Source organism: Corvus moneduloides, chromosome 6 (genome assembly GCF_009650955.1).
Source record: "Corvus moneduloides isolate bCorMon1 chromosome 6, bCorMon1.pri, whole genome shotgun sequence".
Classification (NCBI taxonomy): Eukaryota; Metazoa; Chordata; class Aves; order Passeriformes; family Corvidae; genus Corvus; species Corvus moneduloides.
Genome location: NC_045481.1, coordinates 39,351,401 through 39,375,437, shown reverse-complemented (window position 1 = coordinate 39,375,437; position 24,037 = coordinate 39,351,401). Strand labels below are relative to the sequence as shown.

Here is a 24,037-nt window from a genome sequence, read left to right as displayed (position 1 = left end):
TTTTCCTCTGTGCATCTGTTCATACTTGTTTGATGCTGAAGATGTGACTGTTGCCCTTCAGGAAGTGGCATTGCATTATGATAGATAGACTATTTCATAATTTTAAGACTTTATAAATTATGCATCCTTTCCTCCTACCCACTTGAGTTAATTGTGTTCAGGTGGAAAGCAGTAGCTTGCTTCAAAAGGGCATGGTTAAAAAAAACCAAACTGTTTCATCAAATGTAGTTCAGTATGTGTGTTTCATCTCAGTTTTAGTGTGTAATAATAGCATGGCTGTAAAGGAAAGCTTCCTTCATGTTCAGCCATTTTTATTTCAAAGTATCTACAGAGGGCCACACCATTCTGACTGTTCTACAGTTTGTTCTTACATAAATGCTTTGCAATAGTATTCTATTCTGTGGATATACTTAGTCAAAGACTTCTGAACAGTGAAATGAAGTCACTCCTTTAGTGGCAGAAAAAAAAACTTGAAAGATAGTGCTATCTTGGTTTTGAAATGGGAAAACTGTAATGGGTTGCTTGTCTTGAAATGTGTGCATAATGTCTCTGATACAATGACTCTTTTCCCTTTTGGCAGCTAAAAGAACTGGAAGAAGAATGGTTCAAAGTGTCATCAGCTGCTCCTAAGCAGACCAGGTTCCTGCGTTCCCAACAGGAGCTGAAAGCAAAATTTGAGCAGCAGCAGGGACTTGGAGGAGATGCAGATGGAGGTAAACTTCAATCTCTGAACTGCATTGGCAAGTACATTACTTGTATATAGTTTGTGAAGGAATGCTTTAAATTGTAAAGGAGCTTTTACTCAAGCTGGTGCAAAACGTGGAGTGCACTACACAAGAAGAAAATGTCTGCAGGAGGAAGTTTAGATGAAAGAGTATCTGTCTTTTGAAATAGCAAAATCACAGCTGTTTATAGCACTTTCTAAACAATGAGCTTTAGGTGGTGCTCTAGTCAAAATTTTGTCACTCTGCTTATATATTTCTCTCTCCTGGTTGCAGGAGGTGATGATGAAGAAGAGGCGGTACCGCAAGTAGATGCATATGAGTTGCTTGAAGCTGTAGAAATTCTTTCCAAGCTTCCCAAAGATTTCTATGAGAAAATAGTAAGCATAAACTTAAATACTACCTGTTAATTCTATGTGTAGCTGATGAGTCTGAAGACTTATGGGTATTCTGCAATGTGTGCTTTAGTGCTGCATGGATAATAACAGACTAGTGTTAATAAAATATAGACTACCACAAATAAGTCCTAAAGTTGAACTTAGTGGCAAGAAAGCCGTAATTTTAAGGGGCTGAGGTATGTCCTGGGAAAAGATTGTATTTCATATTTCATTGTAATTACTGATGTTGAACTGTAGGGAGACCTTGATTTTCTCAGGATGGAATAAAAGTTTTTAATCTATGGTTTGTGGCAAGTGTGCTTCTCCAGAACTGTTCCTGTTTATAGATTTAATGTAAATTATTTGCTCTGCAGGAAGCAAAAAAGTGGCAAGAAAGGAAAGAAGCTCTAGAGGCTGTTGAACTGCTAGTGAAAAATCCCAAGCTGGAATCAGGAGACTATGCAGACTTGGTGAAAGTTCTCAAAAAGGTAATAAATAAAACCCAGAGTGCACATACAGTTTAGTATTTGTTTGTAATTTATTTGTATGATAGTTTAAAAGTTTGAGTTGATATAATACTCATGAGTAGAAAATTACTAGCTGGAACAGTTGTGAAAATAACCCAATATGTGGCCCACTGACTACTGTAAGACATTCTTCTCTGTCTCTGAAACTTGGATTTTCTCTTCAGGTTGTTGGAAAGGATACAAATGTTATGTTAGTTGCTTTGGCTGCCAAATGCCTTGCTGGACTAGCTACAGGCCTCCGAAAGAAATTTGGACAGTATGCAGGGCATGTAAGTAAGAGTATATACTTTTTTTCCTGATTTTATTGATGCTGGACACCTTCTTTCCCTTTCCCTTTTCCCTGTCAAGCCTTGGTATTTATGAAAGGTATTCTTTGTACAATTAGAAATGCTTACCTACCCCTTAAAAGAGTAAGCATTGAAATACTTGCCTAGGTCTTTGCAGCTTAAGTTTGAAAGGACCTTCTTCGTTCGTATTCAGCAACGTGAAACTTTCTGTTGCATTATAAGTCTTCTGTACTAAGAAAATTGAATTGCTGTGTCATGAAATGAACTTTATTTACATTACCTCATCCTAGAGATACCCCCACAGGAATGCGTTTGTAGGGCACAGTGGAAAAAACAGCTTCTAAATCAGAGCTCTACTTAGCACCTCCATGGTGTATGTTTTATGATGGTTGGGTTTTTTGAATGTTGGGGGATGGTAGGTGGTGAGCGTTCTGTTTCTTTGTTGCCTGGGTTTTGTGGGGGTTCTTGTCTGCTTTAAATAGCCAAAAATTCTGAGATTTTTAGTACCAAAATGTTCTGGTGATCTAGCTTAGTGCTGTTTGTTCTCCTTTGCTGCTCTTTTCTTACCAATAGCTAATATCAGGGGATACAGGGAAGCTTAATCAGTATGTGGAAACAAAGAGAGCTTTTAATGAGTTGCAGTTCTCCCTCATTTCTCAAGCCTGTGTCACTGTGTTCTTTAAACTACTCAGTCAAATTTTTCCTGTGATAAGAAAAAGTAACAGTGTTAGAGAACTGATGTGCCTGGCTGTTGATAGAGTTGTCTCTGAATTGGGAAGTTGCTGAATCTCACTGCTTCAGAAACATTCAAGTCTCCTGAACTCTGAACAACAGTTTGGACAGTCACTTTCATTCTGAAAGCTGTCTGTAGTTATAAAAATCATTCTTGCATCTGTTTTATAGTTGATTTCTGAAGGTTAACCCTTATAGCTACAGAGTTAGTTACAGAGCCAAGCTTCTAAAATAAGGGTGTAGCTCTGTGGTTGCCAAGCAAATGCTGTTGAGAAGATGACTTTTTCAGTGCTGTAATGGCAGCACTGAATTGCATAATCTCAGTACTTATTTTAGCAGTTCACTTGATTGTTTACTGGATTTATTTACTTGTGAGGGAGATGTAGACCTCTCCTGAGAGTGGGCACTGAAGTGTTATGAAACAGAATTGTTGCTAGAATTATATGATTATAAGCTCTTATTAGTTAAATATAGGACTGCAATGTTAGTCTGCAATCTGTGCTCTAACAAGAGTAATGAAATCATGCATAGAACCATACTACTCACTGTAATTGAGTACATGTGTACCAGCGTCACCTCTGACTGCATTTGTAGCCCTGGACTAATTTTTCTTCTTTCCCTCTCACATGGGCTATGGCTTCTAACTTCCATGTTAAAAAATGCTAATTCTGGCTGTCAGCATTTTCTAAAACAGAGGCTTCATGATTTTAAATATCTCTTCCTTATGACTTTGTAGGTTGTAGGGGTGTCTAGCACCTTCAATAGCGTGTATGATGGTCTTTGTGGTGCCATCTGTATTATCTGAAGGTTTTTTGAGTTTTGAAGTCTGTGAACTGGGAATTTGGAGGTTGCAGCCCAAAAAAAGATACCACCTGAGCCTAGGTCGTGGTGTGCCACAAGGGGTTGAGATCCCATAGTCAGCTTCTGAGTAGAAGGTGAATCTATTTTGTGTTATGCAAGAAGTTATAACTTCTGTAAAGGATCCAACTGCTTCCAAACTATGAACTGTTGTGTTTGTGCAAATCTTGAAAATAGCTTGCTTTCCACAGTTAAGATCTGCATGTTTCTGGCTCACTGACAGAAGTACTTACTGTGTAACATATTAAAATGGACCTGTTCATATTATTGGCATGTGAGAAAGTCTGCAGTGTAGGGGTTTTTTTGGTTTTTTCCCCCCTTTAATATTTTATGTATTTGTTTTTTCATCAGTGACTGTCTGAGCACCTAGACTAGGTAGAAATTGCTGTCAAATTCCAGTATGGCATAGTTTACTGTCAGATGTGCTTTTTCAAGATGATAGATCTGAAAAATATTGCCGCAGAGGATTCTGGTTGCTTTTGTTAGCTGTGAATCAGATAAGGACTTCTTAATGAGCCATGCTTAGTGCTGTCAGAAAGCTGGGAAAGAGGGGCCAGGTTAAATGCCTTCTTGGATTCTTAGAATACAAGAGCACAGCACTCTTTGTGTTGTGAAATCGTTTATTTACATTCTATTGTTCTGTATTCCAGAGCGTTAATCTGTAATTATCTGTGAATTTGTATGTCTGCCTTTTGTTATGAAATTGTTCAGAAATCTGTATTTGTTAATAGTGACAGAAATGAGTTTAATATCAGCAGCAAGAATAAACTAGTTCAGACTGCTGTTGTGTACTTCTGGAGGGGTACAGCAGGGATGTCTGAATTACTGAATTCTCTGCGAAGTACCGGGGTGCACACTATTAGGCTTTCCAGTTATATTAGTGAAGAGGGGGTTGACATTTTTGTTCCCTTTTCCATAGGTTGTTCCAACAATCCTGGAGAAATTCAAAGAGAAGAAGCCCCAGGTAGTGCAGGCACTGCAGGAGGCCATTGATGCAATCTTTCTTACAGTAAGTAAAAGTGAAAGTTTCCCCATTGTCTGAGAATTGGTCTCTAATTTTGATTTGCTTTTCTCTTTACTGAAATAATGACTTTTTTTATTCAACATTGTAGACCACATTGCAGAACATAAGTGAAGATATTTTGGCTGTCATGGACAACAAAAACCCAACAATTAAGCAACAAACATCCCTTTTCATTGCAAGAAGCTTCCGACACTGCACACCTTCTACTCTTCCAAAAAGCCTGTTAAAACCTTTCTGTGCTGCACTTCTCAAGGTAAAGCAGAAGGAGTTGGTACTTCTCTGGCATTGACTTGACATTGGGCAGTGTTGTTGTGAAACATTGGATTGTTTGGGGAGAAAGACCTGAAGGTACTGCAGAGACCAAAGGGTTCTTGTGTGCTGTGTAGCCCTCAGAGTCAGTTTTGACTGATGTCAAACTTGAAGGTGACTGTCAGTCGGGAACAATTCAGTTTCCTTTTTCTTAGCTTTTTTGAAGCTGTAGATTCACTAAGTTTGTAATAGATCAAGGCAGTGATTTACAACTACTGAACTCCCAGACACTGCCACTTGCTTCTTGCACACATCTCCAACAAGTTTTTGTTGGAATGCTGCCATTTACTATGAATAAAGGAACAACTATCATTGACTCATACGTGGCAGTGAAGTTCGAGCATTAATCAGTGTAAATGATAATAATGATGTATACTTTTTTCTTATTGCAAAATAGCCCTTTCCTTGTTATGGGCAATATCCCTGGCTTAAAAAATGGAGATTTGAGCAAGATTGCAGAACTTTAAACTCTTTATGAACTGTCATGATGTTTAAAGCATGAGTGTTCAACCTCTATCTGTGGAAAAGGCGCAAAGATGAGAACATGGCTGTATCTGAGAAAAAGTAGACTTGATCAGTACATAGGAAAACAGAGGGGAGAAACAACGTTTTTCTTTCTGCAGTGGAATGTTAAGGATTATTCTTTGGTAGACTTAGGTTTTAAATAAGGGGAAGGGATTTATATAATAGATGTTTAGATATGGGCCACAAGTCACATGACAAGTTGTCTTTTCTCTGCAGCATATCAATGACTCTGCTCCTGAAGTAAGAGATGCTGGATTTGAAGCATTAGGCACTGCCTTGAAAGTAGCTGGAGAGAAGGCTGTGAATCCGTTTCTAGCAGATGTAGACAAACTAAAGCTTGATCGGGTAAGTATTGTTATAAATGTAAAAAAGGCTCCATTTATCATTTTAAGGTACATCTTAGGCTAGAGAAGATGAAAGATGATGCTTTAGCCTAGTTAATTTCAGCACAGGTTTTTGAAGATGTATTTTTTTTTACTTAAATTTTATTGATGTTGCAGGGAATCTGAAAATCTTTTCATTCTTACATAAAGCATCTGGCTGTATTGTCTATGAGGTGGGTTGTGAGATTTAGTTGTGGTTTTGGTTAGTGGTATATGGGGTTTTGTTTGTTTTTTGACAGTTTCTCTGTTGTCTGAAACAAGCCTTTAGGTCACAACCATATGGTCTAATTTTTTATTACTACATAAGATTTGGTATTAATGACTTTCCAAGAACAAAGTTGTTATACTTTTGTGTAACCTGACAGGTATGTTGACTGAATGAAGATTTTATAATTTAAGGTGCTCAGACTTAGTCTTAGACCATCTATAAGTATCAGTAGGATGTCAGTGTTTTCTTTGTATATAAATGCACTTTATTTTGAACTAGGAAAATTATTTTGGCAATACAGTGATGGCAGATACCACTGACTGGTTAACCTTACTATTGGAGGAACACTGGATAACAAAATTTTGTGAAGTAAATAAACTCTTCATACTTTTTCCAGAGTAGTCAAGTTTGAGCCACTGCTGGGAAAGGGACACTCTACATCCAATTGTTGTAGCTAAATAGCTTCTTTTCATTCCCACCTTTTTTTTTTCCGTCACTGCTTGACAGATTAAAGAGTGTGCTGAAAAGGTAGAATTGGTTTATGGTAAGAAAACCGGAGCAGCTGAGAAAAAGGAAGGCAAGCCTATTGCTGGAAAGACCACTGCTCTTCCAGGGCCTGGAGGAGATAAAGAAACAAAAGATGCAGCAACCAAACCAGGACCACTGAAAAAAGCATCTGCAGTGAAGGTAAGAGATTGTCTGACAGTCAGTTGTATGTGATTGCATCAAATAGTTACTGCAGATCAAAGGTGGCCTGTTGAATCTCCTTCCACTGAGCTCTCACTGTCGTTTTGCAGGAGTAGGTGAGCCTAACAGCAGAAGGAATCTTGGACTTTCTGGGAGTGTACTTGATGAAATCTCGGTTTTTAATGATACAGTCTTGTCATTTAAGTCTTAATACCAGATTTTGATTCTGAAGTAGTGATAAGACTGGAGGCATTCAGAGGAGCCTCGCATGTAACATTGATGTGCTCTGTGATATGGTAATACTTGGCTGAAGTCAACATTCCTTATAACTAGCAAGGTTACTAATTAAGTATTGAGTATTTCTTCAGCATCGTTTTTAGTTTGTTCCTTTGTTTATTTTGGAATAATTTGAACTATTAGCCTGCATTTCTCTAATATTCTTTGGATTTTAAAAATCGACTGCAGTAGGTGGTCTTTGTAATATGCTACTTAGTTCTTCAGGTGGGATACCTGGAAGTGAATAGGAGAACAGATAAATTTTTGAAATCTATTGGTACTCAGATAACCTGGGAAAGAGACACCAGTCACAAGTTTAGTATCCAACCAGGATCTGTAGGAGAACATATAGATGAATGCATTATTTCCTGAACTTTCGCAAATACATACATTCTTTCCTTTTTCATCTTTCTTTGTCTTGTACATCCCTGTTATGTTTCGTAATGCCTATAGTCTAAAAGCAATATATTAATTAAATAAGCTCTAACAGAAAACTATCTCTGCCTGCAGTTGTTATGCTATCAAAGAAATACGTATTTTTTGACATTAGAATATAGCAGTGTAGTGTAGGAAAGATAGCAGTTCTTTTGATATCTGTGCTAGAGACTATTTCATCTTGGCTAACTTGTCCATTAACTTTCTAGGCTGGGGCCCCACCGAAGAAAGGCAAACCAGCTACAGTTGCAGGTACAGGAGGTGCTGGGGCTAAAGGCAAGAAGGGTCCTGAGACCAAAGAAGTATTTGAGTCTGAGCTCTCTGTGAGTATTCTGCTGTTCTCTGAAATACAAAGCCTGCTGTGATTGCAGCTTTGGTTTATCAGTTCTTCAGGTACTTGAAAATTTTTCACTGAGGTTGTTTTCGTTAGGAGAAGGGAAAGCAATACGTATAGATTTATAACTGGTGAAATGGACCTTTGGTAATCACACCTGTTCTTTAGGCTCTTGTTGGCACAGTAAGCAATAAATCATGATTATAGCCTTATAACAGGGTATACTGTTGTCTCTGAAGTAGGAAAAGATGAAAAAACCCATGATACTTCATATGTAATTTAGGACACATTATTTACTGAAGGAGTCTGTTATTAAAAGCCTGAGAATACATTATTCTGGAGTTTACATTGAAATCTGAAGTGAAATAAAGTAACAATTAAATGAACTGATACAAAACTGTTCTGTGCTGTTCATATTAAGTTACATTTCAAAAAAATTACTGAATTCTGCATGTTAGCTGGGCATCTACCTACTTTTCTTGGTAGGGAGCCAGGTACACTCAGGTATCTGTAGGTCAAAGAGTAACAAAAACCTATTAAAGCTTTGCTAGATGTATCTGCAAGTTTTTTGGACTGTCAGTCCAAACCATAGTTGTATTTGGAGTACTGCTTAGAATGAGTAACTTCCATTGTGTATCCAGTTTATATTGCTAGTTTATACAGTAGAAAATGAGAATACAGTTCCTGAAGGTGATGCAGACAGCAATGAAACAAGGGAAGTTTTTATCACTAGATAACTTTAGTTTTCCATTTTGCTAGAATGGAGACTGAAGATAGGTCTTCTCCTGTCTGCCCTCATCAAGTGCTGATTCGTTGTTGACAGTGTTTATTCAGACTTGATCCAAAATTACCTTGCAAATTTTAGGTTGCCTCTGCTTGATTCTTTAAGCAGATAGTTGGTATTAAAGATTATTTTTGACTGTCTGCACAGTTTCTCATACTGTCCAGGGATTACTTTTCTGTTGCAGTGCAATTTAGCAGCTTTCTAAACCCCTAAGACCCCTAAATTATAATCTATTCTAAAATCTTTCAATCTACAACAGAACCTGTTTTATAATTCGTAAATGCGCACCACAATACAAGGGCCAGTCCACTATATTACCTGTCCTTAGGGTTGCTGCTCTCCTCTGAAGGGATACAGTGGAGTGTTAACCTTGTTCTGATCTGCCTGCAGATAGAAGTATGTGAAGAGAAAGCTGCTGCTGTCCTTCCAGCTTCTTGTATCCAGCAGCTGGACAGTGGTAACTGGAAAGAGAGGCTTGCCTGCATGGAGGAGTTTCAGAAGGTATGTTTGTAATGGTTGATAAGAGGCAGTAGGGAAAGAGAAAACAAGTATTGATTTCTTCAGCTCTTTAGGCCTGGTAAGTCTTGTGAAATACATACTAGTAGTAGTTGTATGTCAGCACTTCTGATGGATAAAACAATACTTGCAAAAGCCAAGTGGCTTATATGGTTTAAATTCCATAACAATAGTGGAGTAAGTATTTTATCTTAATGTAGGTAGTTGTGCTTTTGTCAAAAACACTTGTATTTTGACCAAGGATACTTAGAGGTCTTTTTAAAACTCCAAATAGTTCTAAAGCTTGGTCTCAAAGATAGCTAGATTTAAACAAAAGGTTTTGCAATGACTAGGCCAAATCTGTTGCAAATAATTTCCTGGTGTTTGTGTATTAGGTAGCGATTGATTATAATCAACTATGTGCCGGCTGACATGTTTGTTTAGAGTCTTATACAATACTAGCAGTCTCTGCAGCTGGTGGAAAGTGCTTCACGTAGTCACAAACAACAAAAAAAAAGCATCACATGCCACTCAGAAGGTATCCATCAGACAACCTTTGAGAGTTCACATTCAAAAAAGCTTCAACTGTAGATGTACAGGTAGTTCATACCACTTCACCAGTACAGTTGTGACTGAGTTTTTAATATTTTAGTGGGAAAAGTGACTAACTTCAATTAGGAAATGATGACTGGCTGCATTGAAATGCTGCTGCAGAAGCCTACTTTACTCAAATGTTGCCATTTCAGTTGAATGAATAAGCCTAACAACAGCTAAACCCCAGTAATTTAGATCATATTCAGGCTTAATCTCTGCTGTGTAGTCAGCATTCCAACATGAAAGGTGCGTAATATACTTCATCTTAAAAAACAAAAGCAGCCTTTTGAGGGGCAGGTGGGTTATTTGGGGGTGTTTGTTTGTTTTTAGTTAAGTGTTAAATTCCCATGGTTGGAATGGCCAATAGTGATTTTAAGGAAATTTGTTAAAGAACATTAAAGGAGTAGTGATGTGAATGCTGTAGGTTAAATGTTGGCTCAGTACCTCAAGATCCTTGTAAAAGAGGCTCTTCAGGTAAGTTATTATGCTGAGAATTTCTGCAATTTAATTCAGTATTAAGAAAATACTTAGAGGACAGTTGAGAACTTCTGTTTGAGTTTTGTATAATTTGTGGCCCACTGGCTAACTTCATGTTTATACTTTAGGCTGTTGAGCTTATGGAGAGAAGTGAAATGCCTTGCCAAGCTCTAGTAAGAATGCTGGCCAAGAAACCTGGTTGGAAGGAAACAAATTTTCAGGTAATGCATTATCCTTCAGTAAATAAACAGTCCATCTTTTGTTAATATAATTAAGTGGTTTCCAGCTAAAGGGCTATAAGTGCGTATATCACTGTGGCCACAGTTCTATCTGTAATCAATGAGAATATAAACTCTCAAACTGGATTTTATTTCTGCTGAGATTTGAGACTTGAATGTCATCTAAGATATCTAAAGATTGTCTTTAGATGTGTGTGTATACATGTGCATATATATATAAGCATATGTGTGTGTGTATATAAGTTCTAAAAGTAGATAATGGCAGCCCAGTATATTGGTGTTGTGTATATATAACAATATGTATTTGTGTATGTACACAATTTTTGTATATAATCACACAAAACACATATACGTATGTGTATAAAATATGTGTACGTAAATACTTCTACATATTCAAATGTGTATATGTACACAAATAAAAATTTTGTGGATATGTTTGTGTTTACCCACAAATACATGTATTCTTATGTGTATCTATAGATCTATAGAATAAGAAAAATTAGTCTAAAATACACAAAGACATGAGTAACTTTCTTGCTGTTACGGACATTGCAGGTGATGCAGATGAAACTGCATGTAGTTGCTTTGATTGCACAGAAAGGAAACTTCTCCAAAACTTCAGCACAGGTTGTGCTGGATGGCCTTGTAGACAAGGTTGGGGATGTGAAATGTGGAAGCAATGCAAAAGAGGCCATGACAGCAATAGCAGAAGCGTGTCAGTTGCCGTGGACTGCTGAGCAGGTGAGTGAGCAGCAAAAGTATTCTTTCAGTAAATAAAATCAAAATAATATGTGGGGTGTCCTTTCAGTCTGAGGAGTAAATCCCAAATCTTTGGTTTTTCTCTGTTGCGTGAAAGTGATTTGTTTGCTCTCGAGATGCTTCATGAGGCAGAAGTTAAATATGTATTCCTTCTAAAATTGAAAATAGAATCATAGGATGGTTTGAGTTGGAAGGGACCTTAAAGATCATCTAGGTCCTCCCCTCACACGATAGGCAGGGATACCTTCTACTAGACTAGGTTGCTCAAAGCCCTATCCAACCTGGCCTTGAACATTGCCAGGGATAGGGCATCCACACAGCTCCTCTTTCAGTTCAGATCCATTCCTCTTTGTCCTACCTACCACTGCATGCTGTTGTCAAAAGTTTTCTCAGAGGCCTCCTTCAAGTACTGAAAGGCCACAATAAGATCACCCTGGAGCCTTATCCAGGCTGAAAAATTACAATTTTGTCAGCCTTTCTTCATAGGAGAGGCGCTCCAACCTTTTAATCATGGTGGCCCTGCTCTGTAGTCATTCCAACAGATCCATGTCCTTCCTGGGCTGAAGGCCCCAGAGCTGGATGTGGCACTTCTGGTGGGGTCTCACAAGATCAGAGCAGAGTAGAGGGGCAGAATCCCCTCCCTTGCCCTTCTGGTCACACTGCTTTTGGTGCAGCCCAGGGTGCAGTTGGCTTTCTGGGCTGTGAGTGAACATTGCTGGCTCATGTCCAGCCTCCTTGGAAGGTTGCCCTGACCCAGGTGCAGCACCTTGCACTTGGCTTCTTGAACCTTCTGAAGTTTCCATGGGCTCACTTTTCAAGCTTGTCCAGGTCCCTCTGGATGGCATCCTGTCCTTCAGGTGTCAACTCCACCACTCAGCTTGTTTAATCTCAAACTTGCCCTCAGGATGCCCTCAATCCTTTTGTCTGTCATTTTTGACATTAAATGGTACTGGTCCTAGTGTGGATCCCTGAGGAGTGCTGTCTGTCACTGATGTCCATCAGGACTCTGAGCCATTGACCACTACCCTCCGGATGTGATGGTTCCACAAATTCATTATCCACAGGAGTCCACCCAGGAAATCCATGTGTCTCCAGTTTAGAGAGAAGGGTGTTGTGGAGGCCCTTGTCAAAGGCCTGACAGAAGTCCAGATATGTGGTATCTGTAGCTGCACTGATGTAATTGCTCTATCATAGAAGGCCGTGATGTTGGTCAGGGAAGACTTACCCTTGGTGAAGCTGTGCTGGCTGTCTCAATCACCTCCCTGTCCTCCATGTGCTTCTAGGAGGATCTCTTTCATGATCTTCTGAGGCACAGTAATAATGAATAATTATTCAGTGCTTTTTATAGTACTGCCACAGCAGGTACAAATCCATAATAAAGGTGTTGCTGGCTGCCTTTAAGTACTTCAGGAACTTCTGGTTCACTTCGGTTCCAGTTACATCCTGCTACAGTGACACAGTTGCTTTTTCCTCTTCTGTTACCCTAGCTTCTTCTGTTCACTTGCCCTGTGTTTTTTGTGGGTATCTTCACTTCTTTATTACAGTGCTCTGTCACCTGCTTTGGCAGTGAAAGTTTATACTTAACTCTCTTCTATTCCAGGTTGTGGCTATGGCTTTCTCTCAGAAGAATCCTAAAAACCAGTCAGAAACCTTGAATTGGCTTTCAAATGCAATTAAGGAGTTTGGCTTTTCTGGGTAAGTCTTTTAAGTGAATTGCTATGAGAAACTTCAAAGAAAATGTTTCTAATCTGGACCTAAGATTCTGTTCATCTGAACTCTAGTTACTTAAACTCTCATGCTAGCCATACTCTTCTAGCTCTTCAGTATATAACTGAAAGTATCTGGCATTACTAGTATGATAGGATGTGATTACCCTACTAGCTGCTTTATTTGTCACTCGACCTCTGAAGAGCATTTGTCTCGAACTTAAGGTACTTCTAGGTGTGGGCTGGGCACAGAGCTGTGGTATTGCATGTCTGTTGCATTCTTTCTACTTGGATACACCTGTACCCAGGTGGACCACTATATTTTATAATTTAAAAGAAAAAACCACAACAACTGAATCTGACAGCCTACAGAAGAGTACATACCAGCATGCCTATTAATCTCCTTGGAGAGACACTTTGAGGTTGATAACAGGTGGATGAAGTTTTGGGCAACAAAATAGCTGTTGTTATAGCTGGCACTATGAGAGTAAGAAATTAATTCTCCATCAGAACCAGGGATAGCTTTCCTTGATTTTTAATCACTAGTCTTTTAACTGAAAGTGGTCAAGCATATGTAATAGTTTAGTCCTGAGAAAAAAATCTCTAAGCAAGCAGGGAAGACTTCAGATACCTTTATTTGGCTATGGGGGCAGATACTATGCCTGTCTTAAAATATTTTGTGGCTTTTAAATGGATAGTGACATTGATTAAGTCTGAGAAATAAACTCTTCTTTAGTAAATTCCCCCAAAAAAATGTATTTACAGCATGGTAATGTGTGTAGATGTGTTACTAGGACAGCAGTTTTTGAGGCTGCACAGAAAATATAGAAGATTCAGGAATTTAAACCTTCCTTCATTTCTCTTGAAAATTTCCTTTTGAAAATTATGCCTTTTTCTGGAAGATCCTGAGACTGACTAACAAAACAGAAAGACCCACCACAACGATAATATACCCCCACCTTTTTTGTGTAGTCATGTTTCAGGTACTTAAAATGTTTTCTAGATTCATTCCTCAACATTTCAGTCCTAGCATTCACATGGGTTATGTAGTTTAAGAAACTTTACAGCTGTGATAATAGTAGGCTTTGATATAAATTGTTTACTGATTGATTTTTCACAATAGGCTATTCTCCAAACTGATCTCTTCCAGTAGTTATTTAAGCAGCTACTACCTACACTGTACCTGTGATGATATTTTATAAGTGTGCCTATCTCCTGCATGTAAGTTAGTTGTGTAAATCTGTCTAGGGATATCTTTTTTCTTTAACATACTGTGATTTTGTTTGTTGGTGCTGTTTCCTGTGTTGTGTTTTATTTATGGGAGACATCTTTTTTCCACAGATTGAATGTCAAAGCTTTCATCAGTAATGTGAAGACAGCTCTTGCTGCAACTAACCCAGTGAGTAAATTTAGAATCTTAATCCTAAATTATTATCAGTCCTGAATTTGAAGACTGAGTGCTTTTTCCTCTTTCTGGCAGGCTGTGAGGACTTCTGCCATTACATTGCTGGGAGTAATGTATCTTTATGTGGGACCTTCTCTGCGAATGTTTTTTGAGGATGAGAAGCCAGCCCTTCTCTCCCAGATAGATGCAGAATTTGAAAAGGTAGGAAGTGTAGCTCTTGCTACCAAGTGTCATTAAAGCTACTTTGAAACTTAAGTATCTGGAGTCTGTAGAAATACTGTGGTCTAACCCTTGGGCTTGTAATTGAACCATATTCTTTAAGATGGTGCACAAAGGCCACAAATTCAATATGTGTAGCTATCTCAAGTCTTTTTTTTCATTATGAACTTCAAAAGTTCCTGGGTTTGTTTGAATAGTGTAATGTTTTAGAAGTCTGCTGTCCTGAGCCAGTGCATTTGTATCATACAAGTGGTTTTATTTTTAAGGTCAAATGAAAAATTGTAAAAGAGTTGTTTCTGATTTTGTGTTGCTTGCAGATGCAAGGACAGACAGCACCAGCTCCAACTCGTGGCATTTCCAGGCACAGTGTGGGAGGTGGGGATGACGGTGAGGAAGAAGAACAGGAGGAGGTTGGGAATGATGTTGTGGATCTCTTGCCAAGAACAGATATTAGGTAGGTTTGGATTCTACCACCTGATTCTACCACCACTTTCACTGCAATTCAAAACTTTGCATTTATAAATGCTTTCTAAGTAGAAATCTGTGGTGTTAAAGCACTCAAATACGAATAGAGAGATAACTAAGTAAACAGACACTTTACCTGTTTTTCTCTTGCAGTGATAAGATCACAGCGGAACTAGTGTCTAAGATTGGGGATAAAAATTGGAAGATCAGAAAGGAAGGTCTGGATGAAGTGACAAGCATAATAAATGAAGCAAAGTTCATAGAGCCAAACATAGGAGAACTTCCAGCTGCTCTGAAGGGTCGTCTCAATGACTCCAATAAAATCTTGGTATGTTTTTCAAAATCCTGTTTCAGCTGTTTTCAGCTTAAAACTTAAGATAATTATGATTCCTTATGATGAACCTTGCTTATTACTGTGTGGCCTGTTTCAATGTCATTAAGTCAGCAGTTGGAAAACAGTGAACTGTGTGTTTCCAAATCATATATTCGCCTATTTTAATAAATATTTCCCTTTTTTTTAAATTTAAAAATGCTTCAAAAGAAAGGGAGATCTACCTTTACACTGAATGTAATATAAGGAAATCTTAAAAGAAAAAAGCTTGACTAATTGCTTCATTTGTGAGAAAAGTGAATTGTCCCTTGTTTGAAAATGTTTTTACTTGAAACCTGATTTGCTCAGAATATGGAAGTATTTTTTGTTTTTCAGTGTGGTGAATTTGAAGACTGGAATAGGTGTCATTGATTAGGCATTCTAAAATAAAAGCTCAATATATAGCAGTGTCTCTTTTCCCTGTATAACTTGGAGGTTTTGCACGTCTGCTTGTAACACTGTTTTATTTTAAACCTTTTTCTTTTTGTGCAGGTGCAACAAACTCTGAGCATTCTTCAGCAGCTAGCAACAGCAATGGGCCCCAATATCAAACAGTATGTGAAAAATTTGGGGATTCCTGTCATTACAGTCCTAGGAGATAGTAAGGTAGGACAAGTGTCCAGATCTCTTCGCTTTTTGCGTATCTAAACTATGCCTGAAAGGTGGATGGTAGTTAAAACTTCCTTGGAAGCTTACAATTTTTTTTTTAAAAGTTCTTGCCTGAATGGCAGCTTAATATTCAAGTATAAATGTGTGCCTGAATGTATATTCAGATGTATTCCCCTCCTTGTAACTAAATCCAGTGTCACAATCTGGCTTTTAAATTAATGTGGTCACTATATGCATATTTCTGCTGCTGAAGGTACACTATGTTAAGACACTGAACATACTTGCTTGGTAAAGTTCCTGGTAGACTTTTTAGTGTATAACTGTGGATTCCAGTGTACACTGTTGTTGTCTTTGTTGCTGTGTATGAACCCTTTGAACTGTAGGTAGGCACAGGATATTCGCAACTGACACTGAAGCTTGTGTAACATCAATGTCGAGTTTGCCAGGACGCTGTGTCAAAATCGAGCTAGGATCATGGGAAAGAGCTATTTGAAGCAATGGCGAAAGAGGCTTGGGAAGGTGCCAGTATCTTGTGCCAGAAGTCATGGGCAATTATCAGAGATGGCATATTTCAGCTGTCTCTGTTTGGAATGTGAGTAGGAAAAAGAGCAGGAGCTGGATCTACCTGTCCCAAACAGTGGAAGGACTATGACTGGTTCTAGGGTTAGATAAAAATCTCCTGGTTCAAACTGTTTTCTCTTTAAGAGTCTTCAAGAACCGATTTTTTTATATGACTGTTAAGTTCTTCTTTTAACTCCCCAATTATCCTGAGGTAACAGCAAGCTCCTTTTGTAGAGTCACAGAACTTTTTAGGTTGGAAAGGAACCCTACAGACCATCTAGTTCCAACCCCATACCATAGGCAGGGCCACTTTCCACTAGACCACGTTGCTCAGAGCCCCAGACTGGTAGGAGAGTTCCAAGTACATGTTTTAAGGAGAAGACCAATTGTGACTAACTTACACTGTTGCTAAAATGCATAATACCAACATAACTTGTAAGCACTATAATGCTGACAGAAGATTTTATGCTCATCTGAACTCTGCTACAGTGGTAATATTTTTTCAGTACTGCAAGTGCAAGATTTAACTAGTTTATCAAATTTGTCAAGTTTTTGAAGATGAGAATGGTCCTTTTTGGGTCCTACTTCAATATGTTTATAGTGGACCCAACTGAATAGTTGAGGAAAATCATCAGCTTGTAGCATGAGTGAAGACAAATTAAATTTGGATGATGGGAACCAAGGCCTTGTCAGAGAGGCTGATGAGCATCTGTTTATCTGCAGCACATGATTTGTTTCTTTTCCTCAGTGAGATAGAAGATGGGGCAAGTTATTTGCAAGGATGCTCACTTCTTGTTTACATATATGCCTGGATGTTACTTCTGCATTTACGATTGGCTCATACTTAACTGAATGAGTCTGTTACATTATTAGCTTTCCTCTGAAAATCAGCCTATAGGAGAGGGTCATATGTATAGAGTCATGTCTAGACTGATAAAGTTTTAAAGAGCCCTGATTGTTAGATATTCCATCTGGCTTGGCATAACTTCATATAGCTGCTTCAAAAAAGGGTGTTGTTCTAAATTTTGCTTGGAAAAAGCACTAAAGATGGAAATTGGTAGGAGTTAGAGGGCTCCCTCGCTCCTGATTTGACTTCTGTGCATGTGTATCCTAAATGACATTGCCCTAATAGCAGGCTCCATAATCCACTTGCCTTGATTTATGAATGCACAGTCTATTTTAAGCACTGTATAAGTCACTAACATTATTTTTTAGCTTCTTTGAGAGTTAGACTCCCAGAATTGTCATCAATGAATGGTACCATGTACAAAGTAATTTTAAAGATACTCTTTCACCCTTTTTATCAAACTTTTTTTAAAAAAATTATGGTAGATAAGTAAAATGGCTGACTTGGAGATTGCTGCAGCTGATACCATCACTACAACTAAATTCTTCTGAATTTTAGACTTCTCAAGCAGAGAATAGAAAAAGATTTCAAAGCCCATGATGTGGAAGCTTTTTCCTTTTATAGGAAGGATGACTGTTGCTTCTTCTGTTGTAATCTTCTGACCCCTCTTTAGGTTTATTCTTTTTAAATCTTGTTCTTGCTGCAGAATAATGTTCGTGCTGCTGCACTAGCAACTGTGAATGCTTGGGCTGAACAAACTGGCATGAAAGAGTGGTTGGAAGGGGAAGACCTGTCTGAAGAGCTCAAAAAAGAAAATCCTTTCCTAAGACAAGAGGTAGGCTTCTGTTGAGTAAACTTCTTATGTGTGTCAAATCTGAATAACCTTTTATGCTGTTGACTCTCTATCTATGCAGACTGAAATGACACAATGCTACCACTATATGAGAAAACAAGTAGCTGTGTATTTGTACTGACATAAAATTGTTAAACCTCAAAAGGATAATAACAGGCTTTCTTCCTGCATGATAGCTGTCATTTCGACTTCAGTGCCTCTAAAGTGAAAGTTCTGTCTGTTTTGATTAGTGTTTTAAGAGCTAGTGTGTGTTCCCTCAAATTCACCACAGAACAGAATGGGAGACATTAAAAAGAGCAGCTGAAATTGTTCAAAAGGAAGAAACAGGCTTAAAGATTTAAGATAGTTGTGTGCTAATATGCTGTACTTATCTTTTAATTTTTGTAATTGCTGATATGAAAATTGATGTTGTTCAAGAATATTTCTCTGAAAAAAATTTGGGTGGGTTTTTCCTACTTACATAGAGGTATGTGAAGGACTGCAATTCAGACTCTTGTGGCCTGACATAGCACTGTGAGCACTTCTTTGAAAGCTTTTATTTTAAAACTTTCAGCTTCTTGGTTGGTTGGCTGAGAAGTTGCCTGCCCTCCGTTCTGTTCCTTCTGACCTACTCTTGTGTGTGCCTCACTTGTACTCCTGCCTTGAAGATCGAAATGGTGATGTGCGTAAAAAGGCACAGGATGCCCTGCCGTTCTTCATGATGCATCTTGGCTTTGAGAAGATGGCAAAAGCCACTGGCAAGCTGAAGGTATTTCTGTTACAGAGATTAAATAATGTGATCTTGAATGTGTGAGTACTAAGTCCTATTCACAGTCCCATGATATGCTGTCTTGAGTCATGTGAGCTTGTCTGCATTGAATATTTTCAGGGGGACTGAAAATAGTATTAGGAGCTGTGAGCTAGAGCTTTCTCTACTTTAAAAATGATTACTGCCATTACAGGCCTATTGCTTCAAGAGCTTGAAAAAAAAAATCTACTTGCAGATAGCTTCCATACCAGTTCCTGTCCCATTCTATGCCTTTGTACTCGTACTTTAACATGATTGCTAGCAGTGTGGTTTGGCTTATGGACCCCTGAGTGGTGAGTAGGCACTCCATTGATGTCCTAAGACCACTCACCTAGAACAGATCTCTGGCTTACATATGTCCCATGGATCTTGAAGAAGAAACTTTAAAGAAAAATGTTTTAACTTGGAACAAAAGTGTCTGAGAACAATGATGGTTTAAGATGAGTATCCTCCAAGATGCTTAACAGAGAATGGATTGTTTCAAACTACTTTTGCTTTTGTTTTCTGTAACATGTATTGGAAAGATTAGTGATAGACAGTACTAAATTTATCACTTCTTTTTTTCCCTTTTTTGTTCTCTAGCCAACTTCCAAAGACCAGGTACTGGCCATGCTTGAGAAAGCCAAAGCCAACATGCCAGCCAAACCAGCTCCTCCTGCTAAAGCATCTTCCAGAGTGGTAGGGGGAGCAGCTCCAGCCAAATTCCAACCTGCATCAGGTAACCTCTCTGACATTGTGGGAAAAGACTGAGAAAAGGGTGGATTTTGAAGCTTTTTGACGTGCCAGAGGAGTAAATGTACTCAACTGAAGAAGAGATAATCAGCATAGTTAGGGTTCTGGTCTTTCTTGCATTTGAATCAGCTTCCAGTGTAGGAGGGTGTTTCCTTTCCACACAACCATCTGTCAGCTGCTATTTGAAAACTTGAAAATATCTACTTGGTATTGAAGCTAAAACCAAGCTGGGCTAAAGGGGGAGGGTTTTTCTAATACTAATCTGATTTTAATACAATTTTTTTTTTTTTAATGTTTTCACATAATTTTTTATCTGGATTATTTCCTCGGTGTAGTTCACTGTGGGACTACCAGAATGCTTGTGCTGATGGAAAAAAGTGTGATGGAAAGTGTGTGGGGACAAGTGATCTGAAAAAGTAGTCCTGCCTGCTGGGGCTAGCTTGCCTCCTTAAAACAGGTGCAACTACAGCTCTAGTCATTAGCCTTCACAGTGTATATGTCTGCATTTTTAAATTGTGTCAAAAAATGACATATTGGCTGATATACTGTGGTCTTAATTAGGAAGACTTTGTATGCTAACATGGAATTTAAGGGGCCTCTTCAGTGGGTCTAAAATCTTCAGACATCTGTGTGATTAAGCATATTGTGTCCACAAACAGTTTTTCTTATGTCCTGAGAACAGAAAACTGATAACTTAAAATGGCTTCTAGAAAACTTTAAATGGTCTATTGTTTCTCCAGCATTTGCTGATGATTTGGGGTCTAATACCATGGAATCCAAGCCTGATCCCAAAAAAGCCAAAGCAGGAGGACTCTCCTCTAAAACTAAGGTATGTTGATTTCATTTTGTATAAAATCAGTTTCATTAAGTTAGTAGCTGTGGTTTGTTAATGTGGTATAGGTAGAAGAGTGTAGTCCTTGCTAGGGACAGCTTTTATTAAAAATCTTTATGCTTGTCTGAACTCTGAAATGACAGGCGTTCCCATATCTCTTACCTGATCACTGCTTTTGTCATTATCTGTTTCATTCTTAAAGTCTGTATTGCCAAAAATTAGTCCTATGAGCAACTCAGTCTATTCTAAATTTTCTTGGCCTCCTTGATTTTGTGCTATTGAGAATTCGTTCTTACCATGCCAGTTCCAATGTTACACTTGAATATTACTTCTGAACCCGTGTATCAAAAGAAATTAATTTCTGCCTTAAAGTATGAAAGGTAAAAAGTTCTCAATCAAAAGTGCAAAAAGGGAAGGAGTATGTTTAAAAACATAATAACCTCAACTGATTACAGTCAATTTTTGGTTAGATTTTTCTGTTGTTTTGTTACAGTAATTTTTCTTTGCTGTTAATAATAAAGTTTATCCTATGTGTATAACTAAAAATAACCCAAATTGTTCTACAGTCCCCTTGTCTCCATTGTCTAAAGTAGTGCTGTAACAAGAACATTTGATGTAGGTCCATATTCATGGCAAGAACAAACCTTGAGGGAATGTTGTAGGTTTGCTGAAGTTGATGCCATGTTCTGTCAGAACTCTGTAGGTAGAGTTAAGGCCTTTGTTGTCAGACAGCTGTTTACTCTCAAGAGTTTCCATTCCAAGCCTTTTAACAGATTCACAGCAAAGACTTTTCTATGGCTTATTTACAGCAGTCAGATGTTAATAGCAGTATGTCCAAGGGTAATGCCAGCCTGTCCAAAGCTAATAAAAGCCTCAGCAAGGGTGGTTCAAGTCTGACAAAGAGGCAGTCTATCAAGCAGGTACCACATTGGGTTTTAGGGATGTGTGTGGGTGACTAGCACACTGGTTGAGAGTGATGTGTCTTAATTCACAGGGTACTGCTGTGCACACTGTCACGGGTATTGCTTCCACAGCAGCTGAGCACATACTTTTAAACTTCTAATCAACATTTTTCTTTCAGCTTCTCTCTGGCTCTTGTACACATAGGCAGCATGAGGGTGGCAGGTACCTAACGCTTGCAGTTGCTGGGACTGAGGCGCGTCTATATGGCTTGGGTTGCCTGTTAATACCTTGCTTTTTTCAGGGTGTGCAGGGAAAGAAGGTGCTAAGCAAGCCTAATTTAAAGGAAGACGATGATAAATCGGGTCCTATTTTTATCATTGTCCCAAATGGGAAGGAACAGAGGATGAAAGAAGAGAAAGCTCTGAAGGTGAGAAAAATCAGAATGTGTTCGCAAGTTTTGAAGTGGGTGCAATTTTAACGCATTCTTTAGTTTTTAATTTAGAATTGAACAAACTCTGGCACATTAGCCACTGTCCATCTCTTGGATTCTGATTCTTGAGCTGAAAAACATACATCAATAGTGGCCTTACTGTGGTGTTCCTTTTCTGATTTTCAAATTTTGTGCATCTATACCCTGTCGTAAAAGTCAAAGGCCTTTTTACATTTTTCAAGTTGTGAAGAATTAAGTTTAGTCAATTGTTTTCAGGTACCATGTCAGAGTTCTAGGATACATTATAAATGCTTTAATATATTTATTTTGAGCAGCCTCACTTAGAAATTTGTAGGGAAATTCTATTACTGAAAATATTCATGTTATTTGTAACTTGCTTGTAGGTAGGCAAGTCTGTAGCTTAAAAACAACCACTTTAAGTGATAATTATTGAGATAATGGAATAAGGATAACCAGTCCACGTGAAGAAAACTTGTCATGTAAAAAAAAGTGAGCAAACACCACTAATTTTTCATTATTTATTGTCAATAAGAAGACTTTGAAAACAGATTCTAAAGCAGAATTAAAAGATGTGCAGTCAGCAGTGTCTGTCAGGAAGAAAAGGCATTGCTTGCTTTGAGTTCTAAATGTTGCCTTTTACAGGTGTTAAAGTGGAATTTCACTACTCCCCGTGATGAATATATTGAACAGCTGAAAACTCAGATGTCCACTTGTGTAGCCAAATGGCTACAGGATGAGATGTTTCATGCAGACTTCCAGCATCACAACAAAGCACTGGCTGTTATGATTGAGGTGAGTTTGGATCTGTGGTAGTAGGATGAGGCTGATAGAATTAGTATCTGCTATGAAAGATACTGCTTGAATCAAAATCAAATAGAAATTCTCTGAGGAGCCAGGGGTCATTGTTCTGTGTAGTTGAAACCTAAACATACATAGAAGTAATTTTCAGAGGTATGATGAAGATGGTATTAATACTCTTTCTTGGGAGAAGGGAAAATTTCCTCACCAGAGACTTCTCTTAGAATTTCAGAAAGCCATATAAGTTAAAAGTGAGTAGGTATGGTTCTAAGAATCTACCAGTAAATGTAGATTATCTCACCGGACTTAGCTTAGCTTATTTTCTTGTTGAACAGTGTATGTGTGTTTCATTTGCCTAACTTTATTTTTTTTCCTCTTCCTTCAAGCACTTGGAGAGTGAAAAAGATGGAGTCATCAGCTGCCTGGATTTGATCCTAAAATGGCTTACCCTGCGGTTCTTTGATACCAACACAAGTGTTTTGATGAAAACACTTGAATACCTTAAGTTGCTTTTCAATTTGCTGAGTCAAGAAGAGTATCACCTCACTGAAAATGAAGCCGCCTCTTTCATCCCATATCTTATCCTAAAGGTACAATTTGTTTTACAGAATCTAACAATTTTCATGAGGAATATGGCAGAATACCATCAAAAATTGCAGTATGTTCATTCTAAATATATTGTGAATGGAGCTAAATCCAGTTGGTAGCTGGTGTGAGATTCAACAGGCCGTGTTTTTTTAACCTGGAGAAAAGGAGATCTCTGGGGAGATCTTAGTGCTCTCTGTAACTACCTGAAAGGAGGTTGTAGTGAGGGGGGTATTGTTATTGTCTTTTCAAGTGACAAGTGAATAGAATGAGAGCAAAAGGCCACAAGTTGTTCTAGGAGAGGCTTGCATTGGATATTCAGAAAAATTTCTTCACTGAATGGGTGGTCAATCACTGAAACAGACTACCCAGGGAAGTGGTTGAGTCTCCATCACTGGAGGTATTTAGAAAATACGTAGATGTGGCACTTGGGGACGTGGTTTAGTGGTAGACTTGGCAGTGTTGGTTTAATGGTTTGACTTGATGATCTTAAGGTTGTCTTTTCTAACCTTTATGATTTTATATTGCATATTTCCCTTTAAAAGACATTGACAAAAAAGGGATTTTGCCTTGAGAATGATTCTGGCTTTCCTAACATTATTTAGCATAGTCAAAAGCATTGTGAGACTGTATAAAATATTCTGTATTTCTTCCCCTCTTTTTCATTTTTTTTACATTAATTTTCTGTTAGGTAGGAGAACCGAAAGATGTCATCCGTAAGGATGTACGTGCCATTCTGAACAGAATGTGTCTCATCTATCCAGCCAGCAAGATGTTCCCTTTCATCATGGAGGGGACAAAATCAAAAAACTCCAAACAACGTGCAGGTGGGAAATGGGCTGTTGAACTGCACATGTGCAAAGTACTTGAAATTGCTTTGGG

At 38.3% G+C, this 24,037-nt stretch overlaps 1 protein-coding gene across 7 annotated transcripts in view; it reads left to right on the top strand.

Moving 5' to 3' along the window:
* CKAP5 (cytoskeleton associated protein 5) overlaps nt 1-24,037 on the top strand; it is a 53,916-nt gene that overhangs the window by 15,131 nt on the left and 14,748 nt on the right. For all 7 annotated transcript variants that reach the window (XM_032112286.1, XM_032112281.1, XM_032112283.1 and 4 more), the window contains 26 exons: nt 581-713; nt 999-1,102; nt 1,474-1,587; nt 1,791-1,895; nt 4,423-4,512; nt 4,616-4,780; nt 5,578-5,706; nt 6,460-6,639; nt 7,560-7,673; nt 8,859-8,969; nt 10,163-10,255; nt 10,829-11,014; nt 12,633-12,727; nt 14,080-14,137; nt 14,219-14,344; nt 14,680-14,816; nt 14,981-15,155; nt 15,690-15,803; nt 17,921-18,049; nt 18,621-18,815; nt 19,437-19,572; nt 20,327-20,415; nt 21,623-21,748; nt 22,415-22,564; nt 22,957-23,160; nt 23,847-23,982. In XM_032112286.1, the coding sequence (XP_031968177.1) occupies nt 581-713; nt 999-1,102; nt 1,474-1,587; nt 1,791-1,895; nt 4,423-4,512; nt 4,616-4,780; nt 5,578-5,706; nt 6,460-6,639; nt 7,560-7,673; nt 8,859-8,969; nt 10,163-10,255; nt 10,829-11,014; nt 12,633-12,727; nt 14,080-14,137; nt 14,219-14,344; nt 14,680-14,816; nt 14,981-15,155; nt 15,690-15,803; nt 17,921-18,049; nt 18,621-18,815; nt 19,437-19,572; nt 20,327-20,415; nt 21,623-21,748; nt 22,415-22,564; nt 22,957-23,160; nt 23,847-23,982 (3,394 nt within the window). The remainder of the gene's footprint in view (nt 1-580; nt 714-998; nt 1,103-1,473; nt 1,588-1,790; nt 1,896-4,422; nt 4,513-4,615; nt 4,781-5,577; nt 5,707-6,459; nt 6,640-7,559; nt 7,674-8,858; nt 8,970-10,162; nt 10,256-10,828; nt 11,015-12,632; nt 12,728-14,079; nt 14,138-14,218; nt 14,345-14,679; nt 14,817-14,980; nt 15,156-15,689; nt 15,804-17,920; nt 18,050-18,620; nt 18,816-19,436; nt 19,573-20,326; nt 20,416-21,622; nt 21,749-22,414; nt 22,565-22,956; nt 23,161-23,846; nt 23,983-24,037) is intronic.